Raw genomic sequence first — 17,749 nt, 5'->3', positions numbered from 1 at the left:
TGGAGGTTTAGAATTGGCAAGTGTTGTGATTGGTCGGTTAATATCCAATCGGAGATAGGAAAATGGCAGACATATTTTCGCGCTAAATTGCAACATATTTAAAATTATTGAATGATTTGATTAGAGATTTTGATTATTTTCAATTAGATACAATCAACATATATTTGTTTAATATATAAATAATAATTGATAAATTCATATTAGATATACATAATATCGTAAGTTTTGAAAAGAAGATTGGAAAATAGAATTCAATAGAAAATTTACACGTTGACGTATGGAGACAAAAAAGAAAGGTATGTAACTTTGTGAACGTACCTTTAAAGTAATGGCATTAGGTGTGCCAGTATATTACAAAGTGACCAATCATAAGAGCCGATGGTCAGTACATAATGCTATATGGAAGAAAAGGAAACGAGAAGGGGGATATCAATGTGTAAGAAAGATATCAAATGAGAGAAGGAATGAGAAGAAGAAGAAGAAGAAGAAGAAAAAGAAGTAGAAGAAGTAGAAGAGGAATGAGAGAAGTAGGAGGAGGAAAAATGAAAAGTAACAAGAAGGAGGAGGAGGAGGAGGAGGAGGAGGTGAATTGTCAGACACCTCGCCCACAAAAAGCCGATGCAGATGCGCCTGAGCGGTGAACACGTGCGACGCTTGATGTTTTTGCAACAGGCGCGTTCAAACGCGGTGAGATGTCCAGAAAATTGTCTCAAAATGATGCCATCGAAAATATATCTAAGTGGAATACAAATGACGTCTTGTGTCTCCTAAGAAAGGTGAGTAAACTTTCAATGTTTTATCCTTGTCATCCATTCTGTATGAATTTTACCTTGGGAGAAAATTATTTTACCTTACGTAGGATGGGTCATTGCACTTATCCAATATACACCTGGTATTTCCACAGATCGTGATTGATTCGTTCGAATGTTTTCGATATTTGAAAAAAAAAAAAAAATTACAAAAAAAAAAAACAAAAAAATTTGTTTTAAATACAAATATTCAAAAGTACCGGAAGTAATAAGATAAAGGCAGGAAATAAAAATCAAATGAGATATGTATTATCTGAAAGAGAAACAATCAAAAACGACTTGTGTGTTTTATTATTCTTCTATTTATATTCTAATTTTCTTTTTTCTTTTTTTTCTTTCTCGTAGTATTTTGATTAAAATTAAATTTAAAATACGATTTCTCGAAATACAACGTATATTTTTTTTTTTACTCTTCTTTTAATTTGAAATTCTTTCAAATATTTCAAATATCTTTAAGTAATTTAATACTATGACGATTTTTATTGAAATATACAATTTCACGATTTATACAGAATGGTTTGGAAGAATGCTGTACAGCAGTTTCGAAACGGCAAATCGACGGTGACGATTTTTTGGTAAATATAATTAATATAATGAATTTTTAATTATGGAAAATTTCTTCTTCTATAATATTTTATATCAAAAATACTTAATATGCATTTTGGAAATTCATTAAAATGAATATTTGAAATCAATCAACACAATGATAAAATTAAAGATATTTTTTTGTTTGTTTGTTTTCTCCCAAAATTCTTCATCTTTTAATAAGTATACAATTATTTTCGTTTAAAAATTGCATTATTTGGATACTAAAATGGGCACGCGCCCCTCTTTAGAACGAGATCTTAATTGATTCTAATTATTCCAGCACTTGACTGAAGGGAAGTTGGCTCTATGGAAGAGTGACCTCACTCGTTCTTTGAAATGGTAAGAAAAACGATGCTCTACACGATTTGAATTTTACGATAGAAGACGTTGTTCAAATACTTACGCGTATTTATTTCCAATGAACTATATAACCAACTGGCAAACTATCAACTCACACACACACACACACGTGAATTTGAGACACATCGTTTGACAACGCGGATTAACGGTATCTTCCAATACGGTATTATTTTTCAAATAAAACTTCAACAGAGTGTTATGTATCATTGTTATTTTTTTTTACATTCCCCCCCCCCTCATTTCTACATATATATATATATATACATATTATCAAAGCCACGTTGGCAAAGCTATTGTTTATAGTGATACTGTAACTATATATATATACATGGTATCCTGTGGTATTAATCGATTTTGGTTTCATTTCCATTGTGTCTCTAATGTGCTGCTTACATTTACAAATCAATAATGTTGTTGAATATATACGTGTAAGTATTTTACACGTTCATCAATGGATCTTATGTATATATATATGTATGTATGTAATTTCATTTGTGTATAAAAGAAAGCGATAACATTTATCGCAAAATTCTCCATTAAATAGTAAACCGCGAGACAACAGGAGTTTACAAGTAAAGTTGTTTTTTTTTTTTTTTTTTTTTGGTATCATCCAATAGAACGTGTGTGTAATAATTGAAATTATAGGAATATTTGTAAATCGATTAATGGAGGAGGGAACACTAACCACCATCCTTCCTTTCTTTAAAGTAAAACACTTCGATGTTGAGTATTCGATAAAATGAAATTGCAATTGATGCATTTAACTCGGTAATCACTCAGGAGGCATACAAGATTTACATAAGTGGTAATTGCATAGCGTGTGGGTTGTAGTTGTATCCTTTAATGTAACATCGTCAGCTTTACGAGTTAAGTGTTTATAAAAGTGGAATATAAAAAAATCCCTATTCTTGCGTATTATGGCGTAAAAATGGCTTTGTTAAATAAAAAAAAGAGATTCGATTATTATTATTGTTATTTTGTTTTCTTGCTATATTATTTTTATCACTTTGTTAAATAATATATGATGTAATATTTATATATATATATATATATATATTTTGTTTGTTTGTAGGGAACTTCGTACATTGGTAGAAAAAATAAATCAATATCCGGAGAAATATGTACAAGAACACAATATTGAAACTGAACAACAACAAGAACAACAACAACAACAACAACAGCAGCAGCAGCAGAACGAGGATCACATGAGCGATACCAGTTCTTGGGACACAGATTTTGAAGATGACATAACGGAAGAACAACATATTAATTCTACTTTTACTGATACCAAGAACATTAATGATAATAAAATTAATTTGAATTATGGTAACGATCATGATATTTCGACAAAAATGACAAATATCCAAAGTATTAATGAGCATGTTGATGAACATTTAATTAAAGGAGACGACAAAGAGGATGAAACGACATATCAAAATTTGGAATTTACCATATCTGACTTTAATAGTGCATACACTAATTATCAAGACAACATGATGACCAATCAACCATCTAAAAATGTTTCAAAGTTACATGGAACTATAGAAAAATCTTTGGCCGAACAATTGAAAGAAGAATTGAAATTGAGAAATTCTAAGAAACCAATATTAAGACCAAAACCCGATTCATTGCTCATTTCAAATAGGCCGAAAAATGTTACGACGATTTCAGAACAATCGCAAAAATCATTTTTACATGATGAATCCAAAAACGAAATCACGAACACTAAGTGATCTACAAAGTTAGTTCTTTACTTTAACAGATGTGTATTTTTTTTTGTTTTTTAAACTTATTTGAAAAAATAATCGTTGAATAATTTGTTGTGTTTAAATTGTTGTTAAACGTTTTTCTTTTTTTTTTTTTTTTTATTAGAAAGAATGGCTGTACCACCACCACCGGCACCTAAAATACCTAACGTCGAACAAAATTTGTCCAAAATAGGAAAAAACGAACAAGAATTATTATCTAAACCGTCCATATCGATTAGAAATTTAGATTTAATTGCTAATTTACCAACCAGACAGGAGGAAAGTGAGGACGCATATGAACAATTTGACGATCAAATAATAGAACAAAATCAAAGATCGATGATCTCGAGAATCGACAGTAAACAGTCATTGACCAGCGGACCCCAAAGTTCTACAGAAAGTGTTTATCAACCTCTTAGTACGACCAGCTGTGAAGAGGAGGAAGAACTCTACGAGATTTATGAATCCATTAGGGATCCGGTAAATTAGTGACCGATTTTTCTTACTTGCTTGCTTCATTTTTTTTTTTTTTTTATATTAATTCTATCATTAACACATTCATTTTAATTTCTCTTTTTAGCCTGAAAATAATGTTAATTATATAGAACCACTACAAACAACACCAAACAGTAATATTCTACCACCGCCATTACCTGTTAAACCAGCCATTACACCACCCCCAACGTTGCACGTGACAAAATCGAAGAACAATGCAAATGGTTAGTACATTTTAATTATATTTCTTATGAATTATAGTATTAAACACAAAATAATTGTCATCTACACGTGTTATTACTCATTATTTTAATATAATGTTGTTTTTTTAATGAGATATTTATCCGTGAGTAAAGAATAAAGAAACGTAGTTAAGAATAATGAAGAAAATAAAACAGAATAGAAAAGAATCATCGTATATTACGTGATAAGGGATAAAAAAAAAACATCGAATACAGTTGAAAAGGAAAGAAACAAAAAGTATAATGTATTTATCTTCCCACGAACACGTGTGCAACAAATGGCTGGTTATTAAACTGATCTTACTCTCTCTCTCTCTCTCTCTCTCTTTCTCTCTTTCACTTTGTCATGCAACTTGATGCGCTTTGCAAATTTTCTGTCAGTCGATCACGAACTACCGTCCTGTTTATTTAAATGCATACACCAAAGGATTATTTCTTTAAACTTTGATATTTTTTTTTAATTTTTTTTTTTTTTTTTTTTTATTGATTGTAAGAATTTGTTTGAAAGTAAAGATGTTGATTGATACGTACCTGCTGATATCATCAAAAATATTAATAACAATGTATAACGATTTGCAATACGTTTGTATTTGCATAATAAGATCGAAAGATCAAAGTAATAATAAGAATTTACGTGAAAATGTGATCTAAACATTTCAATGAAAATATTGTCAATTTAATTTTCTATCTCATCATCATATTCATTCACTTACACACAGTTAATAAATAGTTAGTGTATAGAAAAAAGAATAATAATATAGAAAAATTGATAGGGGATTGATCAAATTAGAACAAGAGATAATCGAATAGTGTGATGGAATGTGGTTCCTGCTTTTATCTCAGGCTGAGCAAACATCTCTTAGGAGGTTTAGGTGTGCGTCTGGCCGATGAGGTCTCCGATATGATAGTAAGGATCAAGAGAGGTCTTTCTAGATGTTGCTATTATCAACCACCAGATCCCCCAGGTATATCAAATTATTGCAAAAGCACGTTTACAATTATTAAGCATGAAACCTGAATAAATTCTTCTTAAACGTGCCTTTATAAATGTTCTTCTTATGAACTAATAATATTGGGACACCCGTTGAAGATATCTGATCTATTTGGAAGCTATTTCTAAATTATTTGGGAAACTTATATTGTGTACCCCATGCTAAGAGAGACCAACGGAGAGAAAAAGAATATGTGTATGTGTGTGTAAGTGTGTGTATGTGAGAGAGAGAGAGAGAGAGAGTGTGTGTATGTGTTGTATCATAACTTACTCGCCATTATTTTCCATCGTTTATAAATGCATACCGTCGCAACGTTTCATCCTCAGTCTCCTACAGTTTCTCGTGCAATACACTGGAAAAAATATTCTCTGCTTTTCTCTGAAAAAGTTCCATTTTTTTTTGTATATCTATATATATATAAATATATCGGTGTTGAAAAAAAAATAATAACGAAAAATATTATTACTATTAATTTGTTAATAAAAAGGAACAAAAACAATCAATTTCGCGTAATATAAATTTACTGTTTAACTTAATCGTCACTGCGAATTAAAATTCAAATAGATCGTCGTGACTAACCGATAATTTCTCAAATTTATCACAATTTTCATTAAAAAAAAAAAAATAAAAACGAACAAGTAATCAAATTTATATAGAAATTTAGTGATTACTAATATCAACGATGAGTAACTTCTGAGAGTAGAAGATTTGTTGTTTTGCTTGCAAAATAAGACCTTGAAAAATCTGACAGATGATCTTTTAAACATTTTCAAATAAACCGGATTTGAGTGATTTTTTTTTTCAGTTTTCCTTCTTTTTCCATCTTATTGGAATTTTATCTCTCGTTGTTTAATATCCCTGATAATTTAACCATAGCTAGAACCATCACAGTTGTGCGACGTATAGTGCTCGTGTTAAGAACGTGCGTGTGATACGTTTGATATTTTCTAAAAAAGCTCCGATAATTTGAAACATGGATGGAGATAAAAAAAACGATAATGTATACGTACACGTACTTTTGTTAAATGCATGAATCCTAATATTGTACAAGTGTTAATCTGCATATGTCACTTTTTGAAAACAAACAAACAAAAGAAGAACACGCATTTAATTGATAAAAAAAAAAACATGGCAACTATAATAACCGATAGTAAAAGAAATGTATCATTGAATACTGCAGTACGTCGACAAGCAAGCCTATCCGAGTGTCTGACTCAAGCTGCTCTGACACAAGCACGTCTAAATTTAGCAAGTTAGTGTGTAAACAAAGTTTGGCAATTTAATTTTGTCTTTTTTTTATATTTTTTAAATTCTTCTTTTATTTTATAGTAAAGATAATGGTTTAATTTTTGAAGGGGTTTTTAAATTATTTGATCATATTTTTAAGTTGTGTCCAATTGTTTCAGAACGTTCACCAGACAAAAAGTCAGCGACCTTGCCACATTATGGTAGCAATACTTCATTATCATCAAGCGAAAGAGCTACGAGACCATTACCACCACCACCAGATCGATTATCTTACATAGACAAGCCTTGGTTTCACAATGTTACTCGTTCTCAAGCCATAACACTTATTACGGAACGTACGTATTAAAAAAAAAAAAAATAAAAAAGAATTTTAGTTAATCCTTTGACTGCTACGCTGAAATGTTTTGCCCAGAACGCCATTGCATTATTTTTATTATTCAAACAATATCATGGCAAAATAAAATTAATAATAATAATAATAATACAAAATTGTAATTGTTCAATAGTACACTTTTTACTTCAAAGTATCTTCTGTATATCGATCATATTTAAATACATTAATTTTCAATTTTCATTTAGTTTTTCTTACAATTGTAAAAGGTTCATACGCTCCGGTTATCCAATGACCAATATGGCGTCTCAGGAAAAACTGTGGCTGATCATATATGATCAACATGGCAGTCAAAGTGTTAATAATTGTCTAACTTGTTAAAGTTAGTTAAAATATATATTAATAATATTATTATTAATTAAATTACAGAAAGTACTTACGGTAATCCGCAAGATGGTTATTTTCTTTTGAGACCTTCTACAACCAACGTTAATAGTCCATTGGCTCTTGTACTTTGGTGCAAGGATAGGGTTTATAATATTCCCGTTAGAAAAAGATCTGATAATAGGTATCAATACTTTTATAGGTTATATTTTTAATTATGAACAATAAAAAGATCTGATAATAGGTACAATATTCTTATAGGTTATATTTTTCATTATGGAAATATTACGGGGGTTGAAATCAAAAGTTTATGTGTACGTTTATTGTATAATGAATATTTTTTCTTTTTATAAAATTTGTACTTTTGAAAAATGGAACTTTTGTTTCAAGCCTAAATATGATGATGAATTATATTTTGTAAATGTTTAATTTGAATATTTGCAGGTACGCTTTGGGATCTCCAAAATTAAACGAACAATCGTTTTCAAGTGTTGAAGAAATCGTAACGTGTTACACAAAAGAAGAATTGGTACTTTATACAGGTGGCGTACAAACAGGAAGTACGAAATTAACAGATACACCATCGAAATGAAATACAAACAAACATGTCTCACGTAAGATGAATTTTTACTTCTCAAAGGAAAAAATGTAAAACATAAATGGGGGAAGAGAGATGGGGTGGGGTGTATTATTAAAATCACGTGTCATTTAATATAAGAGAACACACGTGTGTTCACGTGTCATGGTCAACATAAGGATACTTAAAACAAATTTGATCATTTACAAATTTACAGTTAATTCTAAAGTGCCTCTCGATCATGTAGAAATAGATAGATTCTAGTTTTTATGTATCATATGTGTAAAACTGGTTGCACGTTGCATTTAGTATACATATATACATATTTTATATTAATATTTTATAAATTTGTCTTTTTTTTTCTTTTTTCTTTTTCTTTTTTCTATTTACATATCTTAAAACGTATTATCATGTGTGCCTTCGACGAACAAGATTTGTTCTGTTAAATCAAATAAGATATGTATGTTTATACACCATTTTCAATCTCATATTTTATATAATGGTATTTTTTTATTAAAAATAGATACAAAATTGTCGTGAGATAATTAATATTATTATTAATCGAGATTTTTATAAAAAAAAAAATATAAATTTATGAAATAAAATTGTAATTTTTATACAAAATATTTGTTAGATTTTCGAATTGCAACGTATTGCAGAGGTCGGCAACCCCTTTTGAGTTGAGAGAAGAGCCCAAAAATTACAATTAACAAAATTTCCAAGTTTTTCAAGAGCCACCAAATTTTGTCTTGCCAACAAAATAAATAGTACTCGCATAACACGCATAATTCGCATAAATAAATCTTTAAGAGCCGCAGTTTCACATCTGAAGAGCCGCCATATGGCTCGCGGAGCCACAGGTTGCCGACCCCTGATCGTATTGGATATACAAAAAAAAAAACAAAAAAAAACAAATGAAAAGTATAAAACTTGTATAAGTTTTTCCAATCTATTTACTAAATAATTTATTTATTAACGAAACGAATTGATCAATTAATGTATTAATTTACGTAATTAAATGCTGAACAATAATATTAATAGTTTTTTTTTTTTAATTATTAATTCATATTAAGTGTGTAAGTGTGTTGTGTATATATATATAAACGGATACGTATATTCAATTATTATTGTACGTTCCATTCGTTGATGATGAGTATTTATCTAATAATATATAAGGTTTTATTTTCCAGAATCGAGTGATAATGATATCAGTGTTAAATAACACCCATTTTGATAATTGAATCGATTCACTTTTTGTAACGGTGTTTAATCGAGATCGTATTTTTTTTTAACAATGTCGCAAAAGAAAAAGAAAAAAGAAAGAAAGAAAGAATATATTTGTATGATGACTTATACCCTTTTTAAAATCAACTCAAAGCGATTGTACAAATTTAGAGATAACTTCTATGTGATAACCAGCCAGCTGTGCGTACTTATAATCAAAAATAATAAGTAGTTTGATTTTTATAAAGAACTCTCTCTCTCTCTCTCTCTATCTCTATCTCTCTTTCTCTCTTATATAGTGAAAAAGAAAAAGAAAAAAAAAAAAGGAAAAAAGACATTGCTCAACAAAAATCATCCAATTGAAATTGCAACATTTCAGTTATTTTATAAAGTTGGAAAGTGCATTGCAACATATTATCGTAAGTTTCTACACGTCCTTGTATATGTACTATTAAATATAATGATATTTTAAAAGTTTCATTTACGTAAAAAAAAAAAGATCTAAAGATTAAATTATTTTGAGTAAAATAATATTACAAATATATATATATATATATATATTAATATTAATATTATATAATTTATATATTAATAAAATATATATTAATATATATAATAATATGTATATATAAAATTTAATAGTAAATAATAGTAAACGTGTAAAGTATAATAAGATTATTTCATTCTATCGCGTATCTTCATCTTTTTTATTTATCTTTTCAGTTCATATATATATATATATATATATATATTTTTTTATAACCATGCATTATTTTACTTTAACACAAATAGATTCAATGTTAACCTAAAAATTAAACGTGTAATGAGTATAATTAAAATTATTTCATATTTATCGCGTATTTTCATTTCATTTTTTTGTCTTAATTTATTTATCTTTTCGATTCATATATTTTATTATTTTACTTTAACATAAATCGATTCAAAGTTAACCTCAAAATTATCTATAAATATCGATGCAATTAAATACAAAGATTCATGTTGTTTTTTTTTCTTTTAAATTAATAACTGATTGCGTTAAAAAAAAAAAGAAAAAGATTACATTACATCTATACATAAGATATATATCTTAAAGATACGAGATGAATAAGTATCACGAAATTGAGATAAAGTAGAAGGAAAGAAAAAAACCCACACGCGTACACACACAAACACACACTCGTCATCATCATCAACACGTTCAACGATAAAAAACAAAACTCCTCTATTTTTATTATTATTATTATTATTATTTTTTTTTTTTTCTTCAAACGAGTTAACTATTTTTCACTAGATGCACATAATTAAACACAACACACTAAATTTAAGATACATATATCTATATATATATATAAACAAAAAAATATTTCATTATAATCTATAATAAAAAAAAAAAAAAATTCTTACCAAATATCACACAACAATAGATAAATAGATAATATTTTTTAATATCGATGCGCGTGTATATAGATTTTTTATCGACCTATGCACACATTTTTTTTTTTTAAACCGATAATTCGAAATACCATCGAGCTACGTAAAACAATATAAAAAAAAGCCCCCTACCCCCCCCCCAAATACGTTCGACGTGTTCGATAGTAAAAAAAATGAGTTAATTAAAAAACAACAACAACAACATCAACAAAATAAAAAAACGAAACAAACAAAAACAAAATGGTGGATAAAAGAAAAAAAAGTAGAATATAGATAAAAATATGATTGGTGATTGTATTGGGTGAGGTGGGGGGTCGGAGGGATGGGCGGGGAAGGGAGAGTGGGAGGGGTGAGGGTGGAGGGGGGGGTAAGAGAAATAAGCGTAGTGGCAGAGAACTGGGCAGTACGTGGTATGACAGGTTTATGCGCACCGTCTCGTTAATGACTACCAAGTGACTACCAATTGAGCACTTTATTTGGTTTATCACTTAAAGCTTTTCAAGTCAGCATTTCATAGATCCGGGGCGTTGTGGAACAAAGATGATCCCAATCTCTTGAATAAAGTTAAAAAATAAAAAAATAAAAAAAAAAATAAAGTATAATAATAAGAATTATGTTACAATAATCAAAAGAAAATATTTCTTATTTTTTATTCAATAATAATAATAATAATAATAATAATAATGTTTGACATTAATTGGTCAGTGATGAAAAAACATTAGCTCTTTTTAACAGGAATAAATAATGGTGTGCATTGTTAGATAAGAGGTGATAATTGTTTTGGTTAATATCGTGCATTACCTAAGGAAATGGAAGATGAACAACCAACGAGAGAAGCAAACAAGATATGCGGTGTTTGCGGTGACCGTGCTTTGGGATACAATTTCAATGCAGTCTCTTGTGAAAGTTGTAAAGCATTTTTCCGAAGGAATGCACTTAAAAACAAGGTATAATTTATTGTTTTCATTATTTTATTTAATTCTGTTTATACGTATCCTTGTATATTGTATATTTTGTTTTGTTATGCATTACCACAACCACCACCACCACCACCACCACCACCATTCCGTCTTCATTTTGATTTTCTTTCTTTCTTATAGGATTTCCGGTGTCCTTTTACAGAAAATTGTAGCATCACACCAGTGACCAGACGTTTTTGTCAAAAATGCCGTTTGGATAAATGTTTCAGTATTGGTATGCGTAAGGAATACATTATGTCAGAAGAGGATAAGGTTTTAAAGCGTCAAAAGATTGAACAAAATCGTGCTAAAAAGAGGCCTCAATCGGATAACATTAAAACATCTAAAGTTAAAAAGGATTGCGTAGAAGATTGTACATTTGAAGATACAGTTAATTCAGTTGCATCTAATGTATCTGAGACATATTTTTGGGAATCAGATAAAAAGTATGCTGACTTAGATGCAGCTAGACAAAATCCTATGGAAAATATGAGTCCAGTTACTGCTGCTAGTGTTCCTAGTCCTTCGAGTCCACCAGAAAGTGGCAACATAACTGGATCGAAAACTTTAGATATGTTAAAAGATTCTTATAATAATAAATGTAATTTTGTTAAATATGAATTAATATCACAGTACGAGGAACCTAACACTGATGTAGAATCAAGAAGAATAACTTCACATTCACCAGTATCAAGTCGAACAAGATTTAACGAATTTGATCTAGCATCTCAATCAACTGGAAATGATAAAAATATTTCGATAAATTCGAGAAAATTTGATCAAAATTTGTTAGAATTTGACTCGAATTTTGGTAATGCGAGTAATCAATCACCACGTTATCAACATGAGTATGAAGATAGTTCGGCAAGTTATTGCAAATATGAACAAAGTCCTGATAGTGGTCCTTCTACGTTCATCGATTGTACTTCGAATGTTGAAACTACGCAATTAAATTTAAGTCCCATTTCTCATACAAGTGTACAAACGTTTACTGAAGAAACTACTGCGTGTCAAAGACAAAAAGAAATGTGTCCTAAAGGGAATGACTTAGTTAATAAATTTACACAAAATCCAGAACTCGTTATGAAATTTGTCAATAATCCACATTTAGTTGCTAAAATATTTCAAGATAGAAATTTAATTTTAAAAATTATGACAGATCCAGTATTGGTTAATAGATTAGCAGCAGATCCACAAATTTCACAATTTGTTAAAGAAAATAGTAACGATACTAGTAATACCGATACCATAAAACATTCTAATCCTGAATTAGAAAAAGATGTGATAGAAGAGCATTTATCTGCAACTACAAGTAGACAACCATTTAAAATCAAACAAAGTCATGTTGAAAATCCAATTTTAAAGGATTTAATAACATACAAAAGTACTGAAAATTATAAAAACAAAGATACCGATCTAAGTACAAATAAAACAACAACAGCCGATGTAACTAAAGATGTACTTCAAGATGTACAAAGGTATACAATGAACAAAAAAACAATGATTTTGTATTTGTGTGATTTGATTAATATATATTCATACATATATATATATATGAAATACTTTTTAGAATACCAATTGCTGCCAATTCGATCGAATCGATCTTGTATGAAGCTATTAAATTGGAATTTTCAGCATATTCAGCTCTTGGTGGGAATCAAAGCACCAGAGAATTAAACGACGCTGAAAGAGCAAAGTTAAATGAATTAATAGTAGCTAATAAAGCACTATTAGCTCCATTAGATGATGATATAACAAACTTAGTTGGTGAAGAATGCAAATTTAAAGTAATTTTATTATTAAATGTTAACAATTTTAACATTCATCCAATTGTGTATTAAAATTTGATTGATTTTTTTTTTTATAGGGAAGTTTTGGACAATCCGATCCAATGTTGTTGGATGTTATCAATTTAACGGCCATAGCAATACGACGTCTTATTAAAATGTCGAAAAAAATGAATGCATTTAAAAATATGTGCCAAGAGGATCAATTAGCACTCTTAAAAGGTGGATGTACAGAAATGATGATCTTAAGATCGGCACTTAATTATGATCCCGACAAAGATATGTGGAAAATACCACATAGTCAAGAAAGAATGTCAAATATTAAAGTTGACGTATTGAAAGAAGCTAAAGGTAATTTGTATGCAGAGCATGCCAAATTTGTTCGAACTTTTGATCCAAGATGGAGAGATGAAAATATTATTTTAATTCTAAGTGCTATTGCTCTGTTCACACCTGACAGACCAAAGGTTGTACACAGTGATGTAATTAAATTGGAACAGGTAAGAAAATATATATATATAATATTAGGTGGAACGAAAAGTAATGTCGCTTTTTAACCTCAAAATTCAAACAAATCAATTTGCCTAACACGTGTTTATTATTAATCAATAATTAAATTAATTAATCAAGTTATTAACAATGCAAATTTTTAATATCGTTTACTTTACCATTACTTTTCGGTCCCCCTAATATATATATATATATGTAATGTATAACATCATTTTTCTTATTTAATTTTGAATTTACAGAATTCTTATTATTATCTTTTGAGACGATACTTGGAAAGCGTTTATCCGGGTTGTGAAGCTAAATCGACATTTTTAAAATTAATACAAAAAATATCGGAACTTCATAGATTGAACGACGAAGTTGTTAACGTTTATTTAAATGTAAATCCATCTAGTGTAGAGCCATTACTTATAGAAATATTCGACTTAAAGCATTGATATTAACATCATTATTATATAACTTTTACTCTGATTCTTACCTCATAGCTTATTATTATCTGATAAAACAGAAAATAACAACAACAACAAAAACAAAAAGAAAATAATGATTCTATATACGTAGATTGAAACTTAAATAATGGCAACTATTTATTCACAACCGATACAAAAGAGTTACATGTTTGCACCTGTTACTGTTCCTCAAAGTAGTCATCAGCGTTGTGTAGAACCCGTTGCCAGCGATGTGGAAGGTGTAGTATACCGTCAGCAGAGCCTGTTCTGTTGATGGTGCAAATGGAACAGTCTACTGCCATGTCTCATCTAGTGTTACGATACAGCGTAAGAAAGCCTCTCCTTCACGCTCCTAGCACTCCAAGTGCATCTGAGCAGCTTCCTAACACATCCATTTCTGCATTTCCGTCAATTCATGCTGAACCCATCGTGGCATTCGCTTGAGAACTGTTCCAGAGATTCGACAGGCAGTAGGACCGCTCCATTTGCACCATCAACAGAACAGGCTCTGCTAACGGGTTCTACACAACGCTGGTGACTACTTTGAAGGACAGTAACAGGTGCAAACATGTAACTCTTTTGTATCGGTTGTGAATAAATAGTTGCCATTATTTAAGTTCCAACCTACGTATATATATATATATAAATTCTTAATGAAGCCTTATATAAAAAAAAAAAAAAAAAAAATGAAGATACTGTGATCAAATTGATTAGATGTCATTCTTATTAAACTGGGTGGTTATGACTATATATATATAATTTTTTAAATTATATAACATTATTATTGATAATGTGTATTTTTTTAAATATTATTATTGAAAAGAAAAAAAACAAAACAAAAAGTTAGCTTGTGTGCGATGTGTATTTTGGTTAAGAAAAAAAATACAATGCTAACGGATATTTTTGAAAAATATGCAACCAAACTGTTTTAAACGTATTATATATATATATATATAATATATAGTATTAAGTTCAATTACATTCTCAAAGAATGAAATAAGACGAATGTTACAATATATGTAAGGGAAGAAGCATTGCTCTTCTAGCTAGTCACTTAACAAGATGACATCATCTGAAATTTAATCAAATTTTCGAGCACAAGTGAATATATTTATCTTAGAACATTCGATGGCAATATGTCTTATTTAATATGAATTATATTCCATGTTTTTTTTTCTGTCTTTTTTTTTTTATTTTTTTTTTTTTATCGAATCAACTGATTAATATTTTATTACATAGCAGATTTACAATTAACAATAAGAAAAAATAATGATATTTTTATAATTAATGTTTCTTTAAATCTTATTGATATTGATATTGTATTAGTCACAATGAAAAATATTTATTTTATGTGTAAACAAAAAAAAAAAGAAAAAAGAAAAAAAACCAAATTTGTATAATATATTTATGATAAAATAGTTTGATTATAATAATGCAACATTATAAATTTGTTTGATAATAAATTTAACAATTTTATGAGATATATGCCAATTATATCGCACGAAATAATTATGAAAAAAAAACAAATTGATAATGCATTAATTAGGATGATCGAAAAGTAATGGCGTCGTTATTACGCAAATCAATTTTTATATTTTAATCAAAAACAGATTGATTTTGTTCAATCCGTTATTATAAATTTTGCATATTAGATAACAAAAAAGGGTTGTTGATAACAAAGTGTGATTGTATTATTAATTTAAAAATTAATTCGTTTGAATTTAAGGTTAAAAAGACGACATTACGTTCCGATCCACCATTTTGAAAAAAAAAATGAAGAAGAAGATATTTCAAGTCAGTCAATATGACAAACTTGTCATTATTATATAATAATAATAATAATAATAATAATAATATATTAATTATGGTACTAAAATACACTATCCATTAAATATTATTAATAATGAACGGCTTTGAAAAAAATAAAATAAAATAAAAGAAAAAAAAATGATTTTATTAAATAAAATTATTTTTTTTTCTCGACGAATCAAGAAAATTGTTATAAATTTAAAAATAGAAATAAATAATTTTCATTAAAAGTAATTTATATATTTAGAAAATTGAATTGAAGAGAAGAGAAGAGAAAAGAAAAGAAAAAAAAATTAGAAATTTTTTTAATGTAGTAATTATGTAAATAATAATTTATCATCGATTCTTTGTATATGAATTTAAAAAACAAAACAAAATACAAAAAATAATATTACAAATTTATATTTGATATATGAGAATATTGTGAAAAATTTACCAAGAGACCTGTGTTCATATAAAATACAAACTTATAATATTGCTGCTATGCAGTTTAAAAAGAAGAAAAAAAAGAGATGATAGTAAATATGAATAAAATTGTTTGAACTTGGTACTTGGTATAAAAAATGAAAGTAACGAATGAAATTGTAATACTTAGGAAAACAAAATGATAACAACAACAACAACAAAAATTATAATAATTAAATAATATGTGTACGAGTTATATAAATGTTTCTAATGTACACTATAAATTGTGATATATATATACATATGCTTATGTATATATATATATATATATATATGCTTATATGAATATATTTTTCATACAATATCATTGTTGACATTATTTCAAATATTGTATATAATAATAATAACAATAATAATAATAATAATTATGTTTCTCTTATTATGTCGCACGTTTAGAGTCATTTTCAAAATTCATGTGATATATGTAATATTTTCAAATATTTACCAATACCCACAAATATTTGTTTTATATATTTTATAGTCAAATGATCAACCATTTACATATGTGTTTTTAAAATTACTCAACATCCAGAAGAATAGCTTTTTATTTATTTATTTTTTGTTTTTGTTTATAGTAGTTGTATTTTCCATTCATTGTGTATGGTTTTTTTTTGGATGTCGAGTTTTGAAAGTTTCTCTAAAAAAAAAAAAAACAAAAAAAACTATTTATCAATGAAAGAGAAACTGCATTTGAATTCTATCAAAATACACGACTTACTTATTTACGTAGCTTTTTTTTTAACAGTACTACAGTTTACATATGTATACATGCATGTATATATACACTGGGCTGTTCAATAAGTTTTGCGATTCGATAAGAAAAACATAATTTTATAGTTTGAAATATACTTTATTATTCAGTATAGTCTCCCTGAAGATCAATACACTTGTTCCAACGAGATTCCAATTGATGAATTCCATCCCTGAAGTGAGAATCTGGAAGGGCTGCAAAATACGTTTCTACAGCTGTTATAACTTCATCATTTGATGAAAAACGCTTAAATATCATGCTTTTTTTTAGGTCTGGAAACAGATGGAAGTCGCTAGGGGCTAAATCTGGTGAATACGGTGGATGTTCCAACAATTCGAACTTTAATTCATGAATTTTAGCCATTGTCAAAATGCTTTTGCGACACGGTGCATTGTCCTGATGATGAAAAAGGATTTTTGTCTGTTGCAAATCGGGTCTTTTTTCACGAATTATTTCCTTCAGCTGGTCTAAAAGGTTACAATAATATTCAGAATTTATTGTTTTATCAGTTTGCAAGTAATCCACAAACAAAATTCCTTTAGCATCCCAAAAAACTGATGCTAACACCTTCTTGGCCGATTTCTGGACAC

General features: G+C 28.4%; 2 protein-coding genes across 3 annotated transcripts; both read left to right on the top strand.

The window, feature by feature from the left end:
- The first annotated feature begins 58 nt into the window (after positions 1–58).
- On the top strand, positions 59–9,096 carry LOC107072992 (uncharacterized). Its single transcript, XM_015333359.2, is given in 12 exon segments — positions 59–776; positions 1,322–1,384; positions 1,678–1,736; positions 2,830–3,083; positions 3,162–3,457; positions 3,459–3,498; positions 3,630–3,985; positions 4,086–4,224; positions 6,415–6,486; positions 6,641–6,817; positions 7,243–7,381; positions 7,642–9,096. Coding segments are annotated over 12 exon segments (1,827 nt in total). The 5' UTR covers positions 59–692; the 3' UTR covers positions 7,790–9,096.
- A 1,711-nt stretch (positions 9,097–10,807) lies between these two features.
- Hr96 (Nuclear hormone receptor HR96) lies at positions 10,808–15,290 on the top strand. Of its 2 annotated transcripts, none has more exons than XM_015333370.2 (5): positions 10,808–11,376; positions 11,530–12,866; positions 12,959–13,175; positions 13,256–13,675; positions 13,925–15,290. In XM_015333370.2, the coding sequence occupies exons 1-5, from the start codon at positions 11,239–11,241 to the stop codon at positions 14,120–14,122; spliced, it is 2,310 nt and encodes a 769-aa protein (XP_015188856.1). In that variant the 5' UTR covers positions 10,808–11,238; the 3' UTR covers positions 14,123–15,290. The 2 variants fall into 2 exon arrangements, with proteins under 2 accessions (XP_015188856.1, XP_089030573.1); XM_089174447.1 differs by having other exon boundaries at positions 11,241–11,376; positions 11,552–12,866.
- The last annotated feature ends 2,459 nt before the right edge of the window (positions 15,291–17,749 follow it).

This window comes from Polistes dominula, unplaced genomic scaffold (genome assembly GCF_049000335.1).
Source record: "Polistes dominula isolate Pdom_NZ unplaced genomic scaffold, Pdom_raw_medaka contig_83, whole genome shotgun sequence".
Taxonomy (NCBI): Eukaryota; Metazoa; Arthropoda; class Insecta; order Hymenoptera; family Vespidae; genus Polistes; species Polistes dominula.
Note: the sequence above shows the minus strand (reverse complement) of the source record. Positions and strands in the feature narration are given on the sequence as shown.